Below are 19,706 nucleotides of genomic sequence, written 5' to 3' on the forward strand. Positions count from 1 at the left end.
CTTGGCAAAACGACATGTCTGCCATGCACTAAATAAAGCTATACTGCAGACATCATATGACCGATACACAACAGATGACATTTCTACTTGTTAGTACTCCCACAGTACCATCTAGCAGTAGGAGNTCATGCTTTGTCAGTGAAGAAAACCTGATCAAACTCTTCAATTCCATGGTTGCCAACAAATGTCAAATAAAAACTCGTTCTTGGCAAAACGACATGTCTGCCATGCACTAAATAAAGCTATACTGCAGACATCATATGACCGATACACAACAGATGACATTTCTACTTGTTAGTACTCCCACAGTACCATCTAGCAGTAGGAGATTAATTATATTAACTGCAATACAATTTATAACAACTTTTAGTTTCATGTGCGCGACTTTTCGATCTCCCNAAATAAAAACTCGTTCTTGGCAAAACGACATGTCTGCCATGCACTAAATAAAGCTATACTGCAGACATCATATGACCGATACACAACAGATGACATTTCTACTTGTTAGTACTCCCACAGTACCATCTAGCAGTAGGAGATTAATTATATTAACTGCAATACAATTTATAACAACTTTTAGTTTCATGTGCGCGACTTTTCGATCTCCCTGTACAACAGTACTGCCATATCATGATATTTTTGGATGGCAAACAATGCTGAAATATGTACATAGACCTACAGTTTCCAGTCAGTTCTTATGATATTGTCACGTGTAGGAGGGTATGCGTGATGAAATGATGGGTTCTAGTTCAGATGGTTGGATTTATTAACAGCTTGGTTAGATCCACTCTCTCAATTACACTCAAATTACAGCACTATTGATGATTTACATATGCCCCATAATCCACTGTTGCATGCACCATTGCACACATGAAGTCTTCTAAATCAAACTTGACATCCTCACAGACAACCTTCTGTATTCCTTGATCCGCTTTGCTTGCTTCCGCCACTCTCAACTTCTCGTAACTCATACTCGTACTCAATACTGGCTCAACACTGACGAATACTCTCATTATGTAGCTACTGCACTGACCACACAGAAATCAGCCTACTGACCAGCAACGGACTCTACAGACAACACACTGCTGCTCGGCAACAGATATCAAGTACTGTTGTCAGGTGTGTCTAACCACACATTGCCTAGCAATGGATGCCCTACTGTTGCATGACATTACAGCCTAGCAGGGAGGTGTGTTTACTGAGTGTTGCATAGTGACTGGACAAGTGGGGTATGTGACGTCACTTGCACTTCCTGTTGCGCAATCCACATGGTCACAGAGTTGTCGCCTAGCAATGCGCCGATATAATCCGCAACTATCACGTTACAAGCATGCCCAGAGGCCTCTGTGGCTCCACAGTTCCTGCATAGAGCCAATACGCCACAATATGTTAATTCTCATCAACTGTCAGATAATTTAAAATAACACACACATATTTACTTCTCAAATATGGATAACTTATAACATATCTACATTAAATTTGAAGCCTGAATCAGGTCCAGTGAATACTTTATTTGGATGAAAATGTTACCAAGATTTTCTTATTCCCCAACCACCTGCATTTCATAAATAGCTATTACATGTATTGGCTGATTTGTGCGAAATTCAAGAGAAGGTCTACACTTCTATTAAGTCACACTATAACATGAGCAATAAAAATCAACGACACTTATCAAATATTTATATTGTGGCATGGTGCCTGAAAGTCAGAATACTGGAGTCAGAAAAGTGTTGCATAGGCATCCATTATTATGCAACAGTGTGTTAAAACATGTTTCAATGGCAACAAATATATACATGACAGCTGAGGAACTGCTGAGGGTGTTGTCTTCTAATCAGTCCTAGTCGGTTCTCTGTCAGCATGATGTCCTGCCTGGTGATCATAAACGATGCTCCTGCACTCCAACGGTCACAGGTTATGACTTGTCTCCTATCCATCCCTTGGCATTGAAGATGTCCTCAACCTTCCTTTTCAACATGCTAAGTGTATAGAAAATGGACAAGACTGATGATGGCAGCACCTTCTTCATTGTGTCCTCTGCTCATTTTCTTGGGTCTCAGTCAACCTCTTCTGGTGGTATCCCTGTCAATGGTCAATGCCCCATACACTGCCAGCATATGGGTCGCCCAGTCCTCTGACACTTCATCCCTAGTGACCATGGTCCCTTGGGCTCTCTAACCCTATCCATGCAGATCACTGCAATCCAACTGCCTCAATGCTCTGCTTGGGCCTGGACGTTCACCAGTTTTTCTTGAGCTCACATAGCATGTCTTCTACCAGTATTTCTGTCTCTTGCATCTTGCTGCCGAGTTCCTTGCAGAGGCTCTGCATCCTCAAGTTGACAGATTCCCAGATGTCTTCTACCCACCTGATGGTTTCTTCAAATTCAGCCTGGGTAGGTTAGATCACATTTATTGTAACCCTCATCTCCTCTTGCCTGGCCTTTATGGTGGCCTAAATCGCTTCTTGGCTGGCATTTATTGAGGCCCTCAACTATTCTTGGCTGGTTCTCACGGCAGCTCACATTTTAGCTAGCAGACATTCCCATGTCTGTCCCAGTTCCACAAAGTAACTATCAAGTCCAATACTTCAATCAAATCCAGCACTTCTGACACCAATTGTCACTGTTTAGTGACTATATATGGTTCAGACTGATTTTGAAGCATGGAAAAAACGATGGCATGGCTGTATTATGTTTCAAAGGAGACTACTCTGAAGGAGATGGCAGCCAGAATTGAGTAAGTTAAGCCAGCATTTCTTTTTAGACCTAGTCTGGGAACTTTCCAATACACCTATTTTATCAAAGTGTGACATGTCTAACTGTTGCAGGGCATCGGGAGGTGGAACGAGTTACCACAAAGACAGACCCTTGATAAACAGTTGGTTGCCAAGTTACGTAACAGTGGAAACGAGGTTACGCAACAGTAAGGAAAGCAGTGTTTCTCCATGCCATGCCGAGTAGATCCAAAGCGAGCTGGTTGCTACACAGCAATAAACAAATCTCGGCAGCGCTGCCCAGCAATGCCTGTAAACATGGCGTTTACGCAACAGTGAAGCGATGTGGGTTTTCTGCTGTCCGACTGAGGGTTTATAAGGGAGACTGGAATGCGTAAAGATTGAGTATTGAGTTACGAGAGAGTTACTACTATGGAGTATTGAGTATTCAGTGTAAGGCAAAGTCTTAGTATAGCCGCCATCGGAGACAATTGAATGGATTTGCTGAGATATAGTGGAAGGAGAAATTGTGATACTGCAGCTGGCAGAACTTGTGTAATTGTAAGAGCGAATGTGCAATATATTTGCTAGATCCAAAACGGCATGAAGTTATTTGTCGCATCACACACCCAACACATGACAACAGTTTCAAACTAACAAAGATAAAGTTTAATCTCTAGCGACATAATGTTAATTCTGAGTTTCATAAATTCTAACTAAATCAGACTTTTAACTGTGATGCAAGAGTCAGGTTTTTTTTTATTGCTAGTGGGGTGTGACTAAGTCTCTTGTACTGCGGCCACTTCTGGTCTAGTGTACCAGCCACAGATGATAGGTGAGGGTGATTGTGGAGCAATAGATGGAATGAAGATTGGCAGGGGAAACGGAAGTCCTCGGAGAAAACCTGCCCCAGCACCACTCTGTCCACAACAAAGCCCACTTGACCAGACCCGGGATCGAACCCAGGCTGTCGCAGTGGGAAGCCAGCGACTAACTGCTTGAGATATGGTGCGGCCCAAGAGTCAGGTAACTCCCGCTGCAGTTTCTGTTCTGACAATGCTGTTCATCTAACAATAAGTGTACAAAGAAGCTGGAAATACCCTTTAAGTAGGTCAGCTCAGTGTCGGGATCTTCTTCTTTGGCCACAGCAACTGCATAATATTCAGGCTCTCCCAGATTGTAAACTTCTGAGATGAATGGAATCAAGTCATACTTCAGTCCTGCAGTATACACATCACCTGCATCAAACACTGCCACATCTGCAATCCTGTCATAAACATTTTAAATCAGAATTTAAAAAACAACAAGAACTTACATAATACTACATATACATTTCACAGCAGAATTATATGACAGGTATGAGTTTCACAATAACAAACAAAATACAGGGTGCCTCAAAAGTTTTTATACTATTCAAATTTATTTTTAAGAAAAAAAGCAGCCTGTCCAAACAAATGTTACAGTACCTAAAGACTGTATTCAAAGTTTTTATTGATACTTGCTACAGTACCTAAAAACTGCATTCAAAGTTTTTATTGATTCTTGCAAGTTTTGAATTTGAGAATTGTTGGTCTCCTTCCCTATGCCAAAATCAATTCATACAGGAATGTATGTTGGAGTCAAACATACTGAAAACTCAGACACGTTTCCAGCATTGTGGACATCAAAAGGGCTTGACAGTCTTAGAGAAAATATCAGAAGTTTGGCCAAAGAGAGTCTTGATTATCATGAATTAAAGTAGCATAAATCACAGTATAATGCAGAATATTTCAATTTATTAGATCAAAGGAAGCATATCAAATGGTTAACAGATTCAAGCCAAATGAATGGAGATAATCAGAGCAATGTAAGATGTGACGCTAGTGGACATTTCAAGAACAAAAAGAGGGAACATCTGAAAGACAAAATTAACAAACTAGAATCAAACAGAAGGGGCAAGAATATTAGAGATTTGTAAAAAGTGTGACACCAGGCCTGCTTGTTCAACACACACAACATCACAGTATTGCGATCCATGCATGACAAAGATTAACGATGTGCAATCCTCTCCTCCCCACTCCACTTAACAGAAGAGCTAATGATGTCCATTCTACAAGCCACAAACTGCATACCCATTGCTTATAGCCTGCATGCAGTTGATTTGGCTGTGGCCTTTGTGACAGACCATTTCTGGTTTCAGCAGTTGCGCCTTCAAAGCTGTCTGGAAATAAGCACAGAATTGACACAACACATTAATATGTATTGTAAAGAGCTCAATATACCATCATAAATCATGTTTCCTTCTCTGGTTATTGAAACACTAAACTTAATGCAAAATAAATAGAAGCTGCAAAGCTCAATATATACTGTGACAATGTGAAGAAACTAGTAAGAAAAAAGTAAAGCTATCCCTATAACAGGCCGTGAAGGCCCATAGGGTTGTGAGATGTTGAGGGTCCCACATTATCTAGACAATCGGCCCAAAGATGACAGTACGGTTGTCAGCCTTATGTGCCGGCCACGCTTTACTTCCCAGGAAAATTATTTAATTCCTGGTACTCATTTTGTTAGAGGCTGAGTTGACCCCAGGCCATAGTGCAGCTGGAAGGATTATATAAATTGAAAAAATCCAATGACCTCATCAGGACTTGAACCCGCGACCTTCCGGCTTGTAACATAGTGCCTCAACAAACCATTATGTAGTTACAAATATTTAATGTTGGGTGATACACGTTCCATATACAATGAAACCATAATATTCTACAGCATAAATTGAACTTTGCCAAAGTACTAATATTGAGGCACTGGTGAATGATAACAATTTTGAATACAATGGTGTTCTTCATCATTTAACCTAAATGTGCTTTTCAAACTGAATGACTCTTCATGCACATTCAGTTCCATTCAGACTGCCTTTATTTTAAAACTGTATAAAAGAAATGAAAGCTATGAGTGCTCACAGGTCTTGTCTCAGAGCATTTCTAAATGGGTGTATAATTAGATGCATAGAGGGTGCTTGGACCTTCATGTTCAGTCATATTTTCCAAAGTCAACACAGAGCTGGATATGGGCAGTATATTTTTAGTATGACTTAACAATGATAAATACAATTACAATCTGTTTATCCAGAGTACAGTATATTTAGATATTTCTTTTTATCTATGAATAATATGATCTTCTTAAATTACATTCCCAATGGATCTCTGTTCTTTCGACATCAAAGGACATGCAGTAGGATAAGAAGAAAAGGGGGAGAAGGAGAAGTAAGCCAACTGTGCAACTCAATATGTCTTGAATGCAGTGTATGCTCAACTACCATTATAATGGTACACTGGTGACAGTAATAAGTGACAGCTTCAGTATACATGTAGAGACAGCCAAGCATGCAACACAGCTCTGAAACATCAATATAACAACACACCTGCTTCACAAAAAAATATCTGTAGCTTCTTTATCAATACAAGGAAACTCAAACATGCAATAAAGCACAGTCCAAATCTTCTTAATTCTGGAATGAAGACATACTAGCATGGCTCAATATAAATAATAATCACAGTCTGTATATTCAGTTATAGATCAGCAAGTGGACAAAGAGAACCACGCACGTAACAAGGTTTGATCCAAACATGGGTTTCAAAGTAATATATAAAAAAGTGTGTGATTTGATCATGTTATCTCAAAATTAGGTGTGCTTCCTCAGTATACTTTCAAAGTGTGAGATGAGTTCATGAAAGATGTAGACTAGAAGACATGCAAGATGTCTTGCAAATGTTAACATTCCACTTTCTAAGGATAAAACTGAAACATATAGAAGTGAAGAATAATGTAATACATACTTTTTCAGAATTTCACAAAGACCATTTGTTTGGTATTGCAGACATGAATAAAAATTTCTTCACTGAAATTATTACTGAACTAAAAACCCATCATCCTAACTACCACTGATGCTTGAACAATTCAAAATTCAATTTTGTTTGGACCTGAAGCTATTAAAAACTCCAAATTACAAAAATATATAGTTTATCTATAAATGTCATTTAATTTGGTTTACCATTGCTACACTTATGAAGTTCAGTGACAAGCGAATGATGTCAGTTCTAGACCTACAAAATAATTTGGCAAGTAGCATGTCAAAGTAACAACAACAAATGTGCGATCTCAGGCAGAGTGATGTCTTCTAGGATGTGACACCATACAGTCTGGTAGACTGTTACCAGTACTTCAGAGGAAACAGCAGGTTTATCCTAACTGCTCTCAATAAACTACCAGATTATATGTCATACCTCAGAATATGGTTATCACCAACATAAAAGTCTGCTTAAGAAAAAAATATTTGAAAAACAGTTTTAATAAAGATAATATCTGCATATTAATGGTTAAACTTCAGTTTTGCCTTGCAAGCCATGAGGAGCTTAACTTGTTCTATTAACTGCTGTGCTTATACATCCAACAGAAAATGTAGCTCACATATATAACCCTGTTCTTGTGCACTATACAATAAATAAAATTATGCATTTACATACTCTCATCTTGATACATTTTTCCAGTTCTGGGTCTGATGTGACACAAAGCGTCATTTTGTTGACTGGGCAATGACGTACACCAAGGATAGTATTAAGTGAATTTCCTAAATAGCCAGTATAAGTCTGCTGTGACTCACTCAGTGGAGACAATGCAACCGCAACATCCTGCAGAACAACAGACACCCTTCAGCGAACAAACACAAATGCTGTCCCATTTGAGCTTTATTTTTCCTGTATTAACTAAAAACAAACACAGGCAATGTTTTATTTTTGTACATAAGAGGTTGGATAGCAAAGTAAGAACACAAATTTTTTCTCCTGCAGGTGTTAGAACTGATATGATTATGTCTACTGAAATATGTGACTTTATGAGTCATATAATACTGTCAAACACATTTAATTCACACCATAGCAGCAATATTTTATTAAGAACATATTTTGTACACATTCAACTATGTGGTATATAAAATTTGAAAATTGTTCATATCCTTTCACATGCAATTTAAGTAAAAATCTGTACTACTACAAAAGACAATGTTGATCCAACTGATGCAATATTTCATGTTACAATTTTGTGCTTCTGTCAAAAGAATGTATAATTCACTCAGCTTGTCAAAAAACTACCTGTCTTTTACAGAACCGAAAGTCTTATTACCACGTTAGGATTCATCACTGACCCTACCATGAGCGAGATGAATCCATGAAATTTCTCACTATGTAGTTTCCCCCACTACTTTCTTTATTTGGCCGAAATATTTGTGGTATGTGGGGCATCTTCCTCTTCTTCACTTGTATCATCAGTGTCACTTTCCAAAATAAAATTACTATCACTATCAATTTTATCTAAATATTCCAACATGTCACATATCATCTAACCTAGAGCTTGGACCAGCAACTGTCTACTTAAAAATGTAAAATAACTAACTATTAACGCCAAAACATTTAAGGAAAATATGATAAATAATATGTAATGTTATTATAAAAACAAAATACCTCCACTAAACTATGATATATACATAGTAAAACAACTAAAACCATAGACCAAGAAATCACTGAACCACCAAGTAAACATGTCTGCAAGTGAACTATACTGACTGAGTGACCACTGCTTCTCGGTGAATTGTGAAAAATAATTGTAAATACAAAAAAGGCATAGGTAATGCCCATCCAGCCCTCTGTAGCACATTCTTATAAACATCTTATTCTATTAAAGTGGGCTATTTCTTGTAAGCAAATGGATGCCATCTGGGGGCAAACTGTGAAAGAGACCTTGGAGAATTAGGTATCATCTTCTGCTGCCACCTTTGAGCCATTTATATAACTAAAAGAGCATGATTTAGATGGAAGGGATAGATCAACCACCTGCATGCTCTGGCCATTACCTGGTGTACCAATGGATTGGCATGCTGAGCATATAAGGGTTAATTATTGTAATAAAAATCATTTCCTTGTGGATGAGATTTGGACATCATTCTTCAGTACATGAAGTAGTTCACGGATGCCATATGCATACACAAAATTTACTGCGTACTCTTAAAACATTTTCCTGTTCATAAATTTCAGAATTCTACTACAAAGTTAATAAGGTAGTATGTTTATTTCTTATGAACCAATGTTTTCCTGCCCACTTTTGCCATTTTGTATCCCCCATTCCTTTCTTGCAAAATATGTGTGTTCATGTATTAATTGCTATATCCAGTGGATGAAAAGAAATGCAGGGAAAGTGAAAAATATTTGTTAGTACAGAATACCTGCATATGAATGGCATAACCTCAAACATCTGTGTAAGTGCTACAGTTGTTATTTTCATTACACGCAAGATATTTTATATTTGTATATACATTCACAATTTATCCTTTTCAGATCAAAGATGTTTCAAGGCGTGCACTGAGTATTCTTTATATTATTGTGACAACCTGCAAAACTTGATAATTCAAACTACAGTGAAACCCCCTTTCCAGGTTTGAGGATCAGTGAATTCAAATATTAAGCTGAGTAAATTTAACACTGAGATTACTGACTTGAGATCAATGAAATTCAACATTAAATGACACAAAATATGAAACTGAGGAACATTAAATGGGGGTTTCCTGTATTGCAATTATTTTCACTGCCAACAGCTAATTATGTTCTCATCTAAACAAAAAAGCATCTGATATTTCAGTTCAGAACAAAGATTCTTGACTGAAGAATGACAGAGATCAGTTTCTCTGTATCCATTCTTATGGAAAAAAATCAATGGTAAGAGGGTTTAATATACTAGTTTCTCACCTGCAACAGTAAATTGTGGTGGAGGCCATATCTTGGTGCAGATTCAAATAAATTATATGACTCATATGGCACCAATGGTTGAATATTAAATGAGTCATTTGGGAAGTTCTGTGTACGTGTCTGGTTTACTGTGGGTGTGGCATACATATCAACTGCTTTCTGTAATAAAACATGTAATTTTAATCAGTAGGTACAGTAAATAATTCACACATTACAACCTTTGGCTGTGTTACTCTCCACAGTATAACAGGATGGAATTTCTGATTTCATCTTGATAAAATATTCCTGCCTACATACCAACAATCTTTAGAGTGAACTCAGGTGGTTTTGAAAAGTATACTAACAATAGTGGGTCATGTAATTGTTCAGTAGAAGCAAGTGCTCCTCAATTAATAATTATTCACTGAATAAAGAAGAATGGAATCTGTTACTAACCTTGAGAAAGCGTTGGTAGTTTCTCCGCAACTCAGGAGATTTGGCTGAAGTTGTGACAACAGCATGAGTTGGGACCACATCCCAGTAGCAGGACTGATATTCATCTACAGGTCTCCGTGAGCCATCCTGACAAAGTAGTTCAAAGTCTGACTTTGACACACCACCTACAAAATAACAGTTTTTCAGAGATGACAATGATGATTCAGTAAGACATTTCATATTTACAAATGAGCTCTGCTTACAGGATTAAGGATGTATAAACAAAGTTAATAGAAAGTCCGTCGAGTGTAACAATTTGTAGGTCACTTTTTATTATTATTTCTGCCTTACATGTTTTGGTTTGACACAACCATCATCAGAGGCACTTGCTATAATTATGGAAACACTGTGGCTGTTTTTTGATGTTTACAATTATGTTTGTCGTGTGGACGCTGCTATGATATGTTGACGTGTAAAAGCACAAAACATGCTAAGATAGTTGAGTACACTCTCAAGTTCTCACTTTTCATCCGAACCTATTTTTTAAGTTAAAACACTAAAATGTTAAAATATTTTATATAAATGCTGAACTCCTCCTTGTTAATTCATCCCAAAGACAGGATGTTTTAGTGTTTTAACTTAAAAAATAGGTTCGGATGAAAAGTGAGAACTTGAGAGTGTACTCAACTATCTTAGCATGTTTTGTGCTTTTACACGTCAACATATCGTAGCAGCGTCCACACGACAAACATAATTGTGAACATCAAAAAACAGCCACAGTGTTTCCATAATTATAGCAAGTGCCTCTGATGATGGTTGTGTCAAACCGAAACATGTAAGACAGAAATAATAATAAAGTGACCTACAAATTTTTACACTCGATGGACTCTCTATTAACTTTGTGATTGATAGTGTAACGGACCAAAATGAAACAATTCAAAATGTATAAACACTTTATCAACTTTCTGCATCTGTATTTAGTTCAAGAACAAATTCAAATTCAAGGTTTAAAAAATTATAACTGTCCATTTCATCACATGGGAAAATTTCACTCTTATAGAAAGGAATTTACATGACTAATACATTATTAACTAGAATAAACTTCTGAAGTGAGTAACTGTTAAAGTTGTTATCCTGTATAAACAGACAGCATTCTTCACAAAAATACCGTTGCATGTAGACCCACTGGTAGGCAACGATTCTGAAATAAGTGACTATACAACAGCTGCTACTGAGTTATGGCCTATAAACAACAGAGGAATCATGTTTACTGTGCAGTCCATGTCAATGGCTGAGAATGCAACAGTGGCATACATCATGCCACCGCTGAGCAACAATTGCAATGCAACAGAGAATAGTGTTTTCTATGTGGTCCATACTGAGATGTTATAGGCAGAACAGTTGGTGGAGTGAGTCAGTGAAGAGTTGGTTGATAGTTAGTAAGTGAAATAACTGCTGAGGTTCAGTTGTGGTGAGTTGTTGCTGAGGCCAGGGAGAGTTTGGGAACCCTGAGGAAGGGGAATGTCTGCCGTTGGAAGCCATTACCAGATGACTGGTGAAGACACAGCAGGCTGAGAAGACTTAAGTGTGTATTCTAGTGAACTGTAAAATGTGTGAATTTGTGAAAGAGTTATAATTACTTGTAGCCACAGATATGTAAGAGTTCACAAATCCAATTACCAATCAAAACATCTATAGTCACTCTATCACATGATAGTATTATGATTTCCTTGCCTCCACTTCTCTATGTATCTGTGGGTGTGAGAAAGAGAGAGAGGTTGGAGGGAGGGTACAAGTGTAGATGTGGGTGCATGTATGACAGAAAATGTGTGCACATGCAGATAAACTGTATGGAAGGAATGACAACGATCCACAGTCATTTTTCATGAAGGCTGAACTGTGAAATCTGAAATTAACACAAAAGCAAGCATAAGATAAAAAACTCACTGAAATCAAATTGGTTTGAAGTCATTTCCTCAACAGTAGTGTGTTTTAAAAATGCAATTTCTCCTGCTTCCACCAAGCATCGAAATGCTCCTTCAAACCCAAAATATGGATCTGCACTGGAACACCAATCTCCAGGAATCTTCCCTATACACAACTTGCATAGCTTGTCTGAATTATCACCTACAAAATATAAACATAAAACACTATTACATACACATATAAATGCAGTCATACAGAATCAAATAAAGGAATTTAAAGATGAAAAATACAATAATTGCTAAAGCAAGTTACTTATATGAACACAAATGAAGTTGCATATATGAGGGGAAGTCAATAATTATCCACAATGCAGTCGTGTTTGTGTTTCTGTTGGCAGCGCTGTCATTTTGCACAGCATCGCCATGCGTGGTTTCCTTGTTATTATTTCTGTGCAGGTTTGATGTTGCTAGGTCAGTTCCATCGTCGCTGCCTTGCCGTTAATCATGGCTGCTCCGCTTTCTGTTTGCACCAAAGAAGAGCAACGTTCACTGATCCAGTTTTTGAGGTTGGAAGGTGTATCAGGGGCTGCAATCCATCAAAGACTTTCAGCACAATAGAGGAACAGTGTTTTGACACAACAGAGTGTCTACGAATGGATTGAAAAATTAAAAAAATGGTCGCACAAGTGTTACGCATGAGGAAAGAGCTGTACAACCATCCACGGCCAAAAATGAGGACAACGTTGAGCGTGCACGTGACATGGTTCTGTTAGACAGATGAGTGACTACTGATGAAGCGGCAAATTGTCTGCAAATTAGTCATGGTTCTGCCTACGAAATCATTCACAACAGACTTGGGTTTCATAAAGTCTGTGCAAGATGGGTCCCAAAACAACTCACAGTATTGCATAAACAAACATGCTTGGACATCTGCCAACATCATCTGGATCATTATGGTAACGAACGTGACGTCTTCTTAGACAAAATCATCACTGGTGATGAAACACGGATCCATCATTGTGGGCCGGAGAGTAAACGGCAGCATATGGAATGGAAACATCCACAATCGCCCAGCAAGAAAAAGTTCAAAAGCCAACCATCCGCAGGAAAACTGATGCTTACAGTTTTTTGGGACTCACAAGGCCCGGTGCTGGAACATTATCAGGAAAGGGGCACAACAATAAACAGTGCTCGTTACAGTGAGATGCTTACTGACAGGCTAAAGCCTGCAATTCGAAGCAAATGCCAAGGACTGCTGTCGAAAGGTGTTGTGTTGTTGGACGACAATGCCCGTCCACATACTGATGCTCACATTGCTGAAACCCACCAGAAACTCAAGTCTGATGTAATGGCTCATCCTCCGTATAGTCCTGATCTCACCCCTTCTGACTACCACTTGTTTGGTCCACTCAAAGAGGCATTAAGGGGCCGTCGATTCACCTCGGACCAAGAAGTGAAGGAAGCGGTACATGCGTCGCTCGCTGCTCAGCCAAAAACCTTCTTTTCTGAGGGCATCAGGAAGCTTGTGCAACGATGGACCAAGCGCGTTGAAAAGCAAGGGGACTATGTTGAAAAATGATGTTAATGTAAGTTTTCTATTTGTATTGAAATAAAATTTATAGCTACATTGCGGATAATTATTGACTTACCTACATATAATTCTGCATTCATGTTGAAGAGTTGAGAAGTATGGTAGGTAATACTCTACTAACAGTAAACCCTGAAACAGCTGTCAGTATTGGGACAGGCTGTGGGCTCAAAAGACAGGGTTCGGTTCAGGTCAGGCGAAAGACATTTTTCTCTTCTACACAGCATTCAGAACAGTTCTGGGGCCCACCCAGCCTCCTATCCAGTGGGCACCTGTGGATCCTTCCCCTAGGGAAAGATCACTCACCTCCATCTAGTGCTGAGATCAAGGATGGTGGAGCTATACCCTACTCCCCTAATATCTTCATGGCATGCTACTTAATTACTTAAGCACAGGGACAACTTCATCTTTTTACATTACATGGCAAATTTAAATGTTTTATTTGAGTGTATGGGAGTCAATATTAATACAAAAAGTTAAACAGAAACACAGAAATGGCTCCTTTAAGCATACTTTGAATCCCTGGTAACTTCAAAAGCATCACTTTACTGAAACAAAATCATGTTGAAAAAGTATCAAAAGGGCTATTTTAAAGCACTATAATATGAGCATTTATAAAATAGAAGTTTAACCTAATTTTTTACTTTTGCTGAACATTGAGCATCTCAAGGAAAACTTCAGTCAGGACAGTCTCTGGGCTACAATTCAAACCCAGGACATCCTGATTACAAAACAGGGGTGCTATCCAAACATTTGATATCTTTCAATTTGCACTTTCAAAGTTTCAAGTCCTGATTTAAAATTATCAAGATTGAATCTGTGAACAGTAAGAAACTGTCCTTAAAAGATAGAAGGTTAATCCACACAGGATGACGTGTCTCTAAGCAAGTCAAGGAAACCTCTCATCTACTCCCTGAAAGAACAAAGGAAGGCTTTTCCATGAGATTCTCATGATGGGGCTCTTCACCAGGCCCTGCAGGCTGGGCATCCTAACCTATGAAACCTGAAACTTCACTTTTGCTCTTCACAGCAGCATCTTCCTTCTTCCACCTTGACTTCCCTTCCATTAAATCTTGCTCTTCTTAATTCCTGTCACTTGCTCACAACTCCCCTCCTTCCCTCAGTTCTCTACTTACCATCCAGCCATATGACTCCCCTTCTGCTTGTCTGTACTTCTCTAAATAACAAAACACTCTCTCCAAGAATGACTACATGACTCTTTCCTTGGCTCATATTAGTTCCTTTAATGCCCCTTACAGAATACAGGTCTCCTCTCATTGGTTCTGAGTTCCCTCCTGGTCCATACTAATCCTGTTTACCACAAGCAGCCTGCTCTTCTTACCACCTGATTTCTTTTATGGCGTGTAGTACACTGAAGGTCAACCGAGGTTTCAGAGGAACATGTCACCTTTATCTTCAGGGTCAAAAAATAAGCCAAGCAAGCAACAGATCAACATGAAGCAGGTACCAACCTCATACTGGTTTCTTTTTCTTCATGGCACACTCAACTGCAGACATGCTAATTTATATCACGAGTCTTGCTGTCTAGTTGTGTTTCTTTATAGTATGCAAAAGTTGGATGAAAACTGTTAAGTAAATTTATTACAATTATTCTCTTTAGCTGTGGTTTACTTAACAATGACACCAGTAGCCCAGGCTATGCAGCATCGCATGGTAGGATGATTCATGAATGATGAATTGGAAAGAAAGTGGAAAGAAGCGGTCATGACCTACTTTGCCTGAAGTGACCAGGGAAAAATACAAGAAACCTCAGGATAGTTACTTTCCAGGCTAAGGCAAGTGATAAGTGAAATAAAAAAAATATACATTAAGATACACATACCAATTGGGTTGTATTTATCTATAAGAGAATTTACTGCACAACTTGGTCCAAAATATTTTATTGCAGACTTGACATGATTGTTGCAGTCAATCACATCCATGCCACCTCTCTGCATAAGCTGAAAATTTAAAACAAAATTGGATTAAAATGCTGGAAAGCAAATATATTAATATCAATCCAAGTTCAAGTCCTAATGGCTGGAATGAAACACATTTGCTGACAGATAATTTAAGGTTATCCCTCAGCTTATATGATACAATGGGGAAGGCATCTTCTCTATTATTCTTACGTCTCAGAAGGGCTGAGGTGCATGTTTCTTCTTTCTCGTCAGAGCTTCCCACAGCAAGCAAAAACAGTCAACAACTCCCTTGCTAGGTTGGAAATTCCTGTTTTTAAAATGGACTCACTCAAATCCGAAGCATGTTTACTGTCAACCCACTTGTAATGCTTCGCAACAATTTCAGTTCCTTTTATAAACTGCATTATACAGAGGGTATCACAACTCAAGGGCAAAACTTCAGGACTGAACTCCTCATATAGACAGAAGAAAAAAAAAGTGTATGACATGGTTCCAAAAATGCATAATTACAGTTATCCGACCTTTTAGTAACGTTAGTGCAATCCGACACTGCCAACACTGTTGCACTGTTACAATGAATACGTCTGTAATGCCAGCTGGAACACACATATCAGAGGAAATGTTCAAAGTGACCTCCTCCTGCCTGAATACAGGCCTCCGCTCATCGTCTCATTGAGTGCCGCACATGACCAAAAATGCTTGGTGTAGTGCGTACTGTCTGACAGGCTTCCACAATGCACGCATGGAGAATTGGTACATCAGCAACAGCAGTCAAATACACGACAGACTTTAAGTGTCCCAACAGGTAAAAAGTCAAGAGAGTGTGGTGGCCAAGCAATCGGTCCACCTCTACCTATCCAACGCCCAGGATAATGTGCATTAAGGTGCCTGCAGGCAGAAAGACTCAAATGTGCAGGAGTACCATCATGCATGAAGTACAGCTGTCAATGGGATGCTAGTGGCATGTCTTCCAAGTAATCAGGCAATGTAGTACGCAAGAAATCTGTGTAGTTCTGTCCATTAAGCTTGTCTGGAAGAACGTAGGGACCTAACAAACAATCATCAACAATGCCTGCCCAGATGGTAATGGCGAACCTCTGTTGATGAGATGATTGGATAGTTGCACAGGGATTTGTGTCCGCCCACATGTGATGATTATGAAAATTTTGGATTCCATCCCTTGTGAATGTCGCCTCATCCATGAACAACACAACAGCTGCAAAGTTAGGTGTCGCACCACACTGTTGCAGGAACCACCAGCAGAATGTTACTCCTGCAGGTTAATCCGCAGGAGACAAGACTTGTACACGCTGTAGATGATATGGATACAGGAGCTCTTCTCGTAGCAGTCTCCAGATCATCATGTGCAGGATATTCTTCTGCAGGCCTAACTTCCTTGCGCTGACTCCAGGACTTCGATCCATAGCGTTGAGTACATCTTCCTTATCCTCAGGGGTTGTACTTCTTGGCCGTCCCCCTGTACCTGGTGGACGTGTGAAACTCCCATGTTCGCATAGGCGGCGATGGATTCCTTCAAATGTCTTTCGGTCTGACAATCTGCAGTGGGTAGCATTCCTGATATAAGCAACGTGCCTCCAAAACATTACCATCCGCCAAACCATGTATGTAATGCATGCTCGCAAGTTCTTCGTTTGTGAACATTACGTATCACTTCACAGCAGACTGGAAACAACACTTAATAATCACAGATAACAGATGTCATACACGCCTTTCAAATACGGCTACAGCTACTTAACTGGAGGCGATAGGATATCATCTGCGTGTCCTAGAGGTATTCAGGCCCACATCAAATTCACAACATGATTACTTGTGTAACAATTGTACCCAGTGTCTCATATTTTTATTCCGGCAAACAGGATGTGTCGGCATGCACTCAGTAAATTACACACTCGGATAACTCTGTAATTATGCATTTCTAGACCCATGCTGTCATACACTTTTTTTCCTTCTCCCTATGCAGGGTGTCCCAGGAGGAATGTGCCAGACTTCGGGAGGGTGTTCCTTATGTTAAAGTATGCCGACATAACCCAAAACACCTATGTACAAAGTTGAACAGTTACGGAGATAATGGCCCAAGAAAAGTGTGGTCTTCTCGTGGGTCCACGCACTGTACCTGTCAGCTGACAAGTCTTATCGATGTTTGTTCTTGAGTGTGGTCATAATGGCTCACACTAGCCGTAATCTTACATGCTTCCTTCAGGGTATGTTGTGGCCGCGTTGTGAATGGTTGGTAGGTTAGTTGTGCAGAGTTGCTGAAATGCCTTTTGTGTTTCCACACGTAGAATATTGTGATATGCATTTTGTGTATGCATTTTGCAGTGGCAATGCACGTGCTGCTGTTGAAGAATACCAAAGGTGTTTTCCCAGTCGAAGGATTCCATGTATTTATGCGAATTCACCAGACATTGCCTGATACTGGTTCTCTTCCGAGTGTTTCTGTGCACCGTGCCCTTCGTCTTCCTCTCCACTGAGTACTATTATATTATTATTATTACGAAGAGGAAGGGCACAGCGCAATCGTTACTGGCCCTATTGTTGGTTCTCACGCTCCCCTAGATGGAGATGGGGTATCCAAGCTAGGAGGAGGAAGCTACACTCAGTCGTTGGCTTAGATAAAACCAGATACAATTTAATAACAAAATATAACAATACATAAATAACAAAAAAGACACATTTGACCAAGAAACAAAGACAAGCTCATTTACACTAACAATTTCCCGTCGGCACCACCTGTGTCGACGCTAGAAATATCAAGACGTTAAGCCCTTCGGCCATACAAACGCAAGTCTAAATTCTGAGACTAAAAACCAACCCAAAACCAATACGTGCGTCGCAAGCGTTCCTGCAACGGCTTGCGACCGCGGGCAGTCCTTACCGGCCAGCAGATAACACCAAAGGGAATTTAGAACAGCCCCAGCCGAAACCAATATTTTCCACCACAAACCTGCTGGCTAGTAAACAACCTTCCAAGTCGACTTGGTCTAAACGACTGCACTGCACAAGTCTCCCCTTCACAAGAGGGTACCTGGGACCACGTGACTGACGTCAGGATACCGCATAGTGGGGATGGAATCCGTCACAGGAAAGATGATGACATCATCGTGAGCGAGCTAAAGCTTAGCACGGCTCATCTGCGCACTCTGAAAGAGAGGATGTACGAATGATAAATACACGTGAGAACATACTTGAGATAGTTCAGAGAAGTCCGCGTCTGTCCACTCATAGAATGGTGTATCATGTATACAGGTGTGGTGAACTTTACATGATGAAGAGTTGTACCCTTACCATGATCAAAGGGTACATCTGGAACCAGGCGACCATGCTCAGTGTATGGATTTGTGCCACTGGATAAAAGCTCACCCCGAACTGTTAAGCGTCATTTTATTCAGCGATGAGGCATATTTTACCCGGGACGGTGTAAATAATTTACGAAATGTGCATACGTGGTCCCATAATAATCCACATGCCTCTAGATTATTACCTCTGGGGCCACATGAAGACGTTAGTCTATGAAACTAAGGTCGATTCACGAGAAGCACTGCGGGATCGTATTTTTGCAGAGGCAGAACACATACATCACCATCCAGGCAACATTGCTTCTGTTACCCAATCCCTCATGATGCGTGCCGAAAATTCCATTGCAGCTGGCGGAGGACACTTTGAACAATTACTATAAAGCAGGTACTGTATTCTAGTACAGTTATGTAGTCGGCTTATACCAGAATGCCCAGTCAGCCATGTTATGTCAGTGCTTGCCATTCATGTGTCATGTATAGTGCTTGAAACCCTAAGGACAACTATGACATGGCATGCGAGTCTTTTTGTAGTTCAATTTAATGGCTTCATGTCACTCACAAATTAGTTTGATGTTATGTACATTATTAACATTAAAGAAACCACATTTTCCTGCCAGTTTTAATATGTATTTGGTAATCAACAAGTGTGTAACACCTGTCAAAGTTTAACACTTCTCTGGCCATTATTTCCGTACCTTTGAACTTTGGACACAGGTGTTTTGGGTTATATTGGCATACTTTGACATAAGGAACACCCTCCCGAAGTCTGGTACATTCCTCGTGGGACACCCTATAAGGAGTCCGTTCCTGAAGTTTTTCCGTTGAGTTTTGATATCCATTAATGGAACTCTCAGGGGGCAATTAGCAAGCATACATCTCAGATTTTATAAGGTACTGCCACACTCATAGTTTTAAATGGTAGTGAAAACTGGATCACTAAAGATCATAACAGAACACAAGCTGTGGAGACAAAAGTTTTTACTTAAAGTGAAAGGCTGTACAAAGCTGGGAAGAATCCATAATGAGGAAATAAGAACTGAATTACAAATACT

General features: G+C 39.5%; 1 protein-coding gene across 1 annotated transcript in view; it reads right to left on the reverse strand.

Moving 5' to 3' along the window:
* Positions 1 to 19,706, reverse strand: part of LOC111868182 (melanotransferrin) — a 53,498-nt gene that overhangs the window by 15,658 nt on the left and 18,134 nt on the right. Inside the window, exons 5-11 of the mRNA XM_023858612.2 lie at positions 15,259 to 15,376; positions 11,850 to 12,029; positions 9,924 to 10,087; positions 9,489 to 9,647; positions 7,218 to 7,382; positions 4,827 to 4,915; positions 3,816 to 3,982 (exon numbers count right to left, since the gene is read on the reverse strand). Coding sequence (XP_023714380.1) covers positions 3,816 to 3,982; positions 4,827 to 4,915; positions 7,218 to 7,382; positions 9,489 to 9,647; positions 9,924 to 10,087; positions 11,850 to 12,029; positions 15,259 to 15,376 — 1,042 coding nt within the window. The remainder of the gene's footprint in view (positions 1 to 3,815; positions 3,983 to 4,826; positions 4,916 to 7,217; positions 7,383 to 9,488; positions 9,648 to 9,923; positions 10,088 to 11,849; positions 12,030 to 15,258; positions 15,377 to 19,706) is intronic.

The sequence above is a fragment of the Cryptotermes secundus genome, unplaced genomic scaffold, assembly GCF_002891405.2.
Source record: "Cryptotermes secundus unplaced genomic scaffold, Csec_1.0 scaffold52, whole genome shotgun sequence".
Taxonomy (NCBI): domain Eukaryota; kingdom Metazoa; phylum Arthropoda; class Insecta; order Blattodea; family Kalotermitidae; genus Cryptotermes; species Cryptotermes secundus.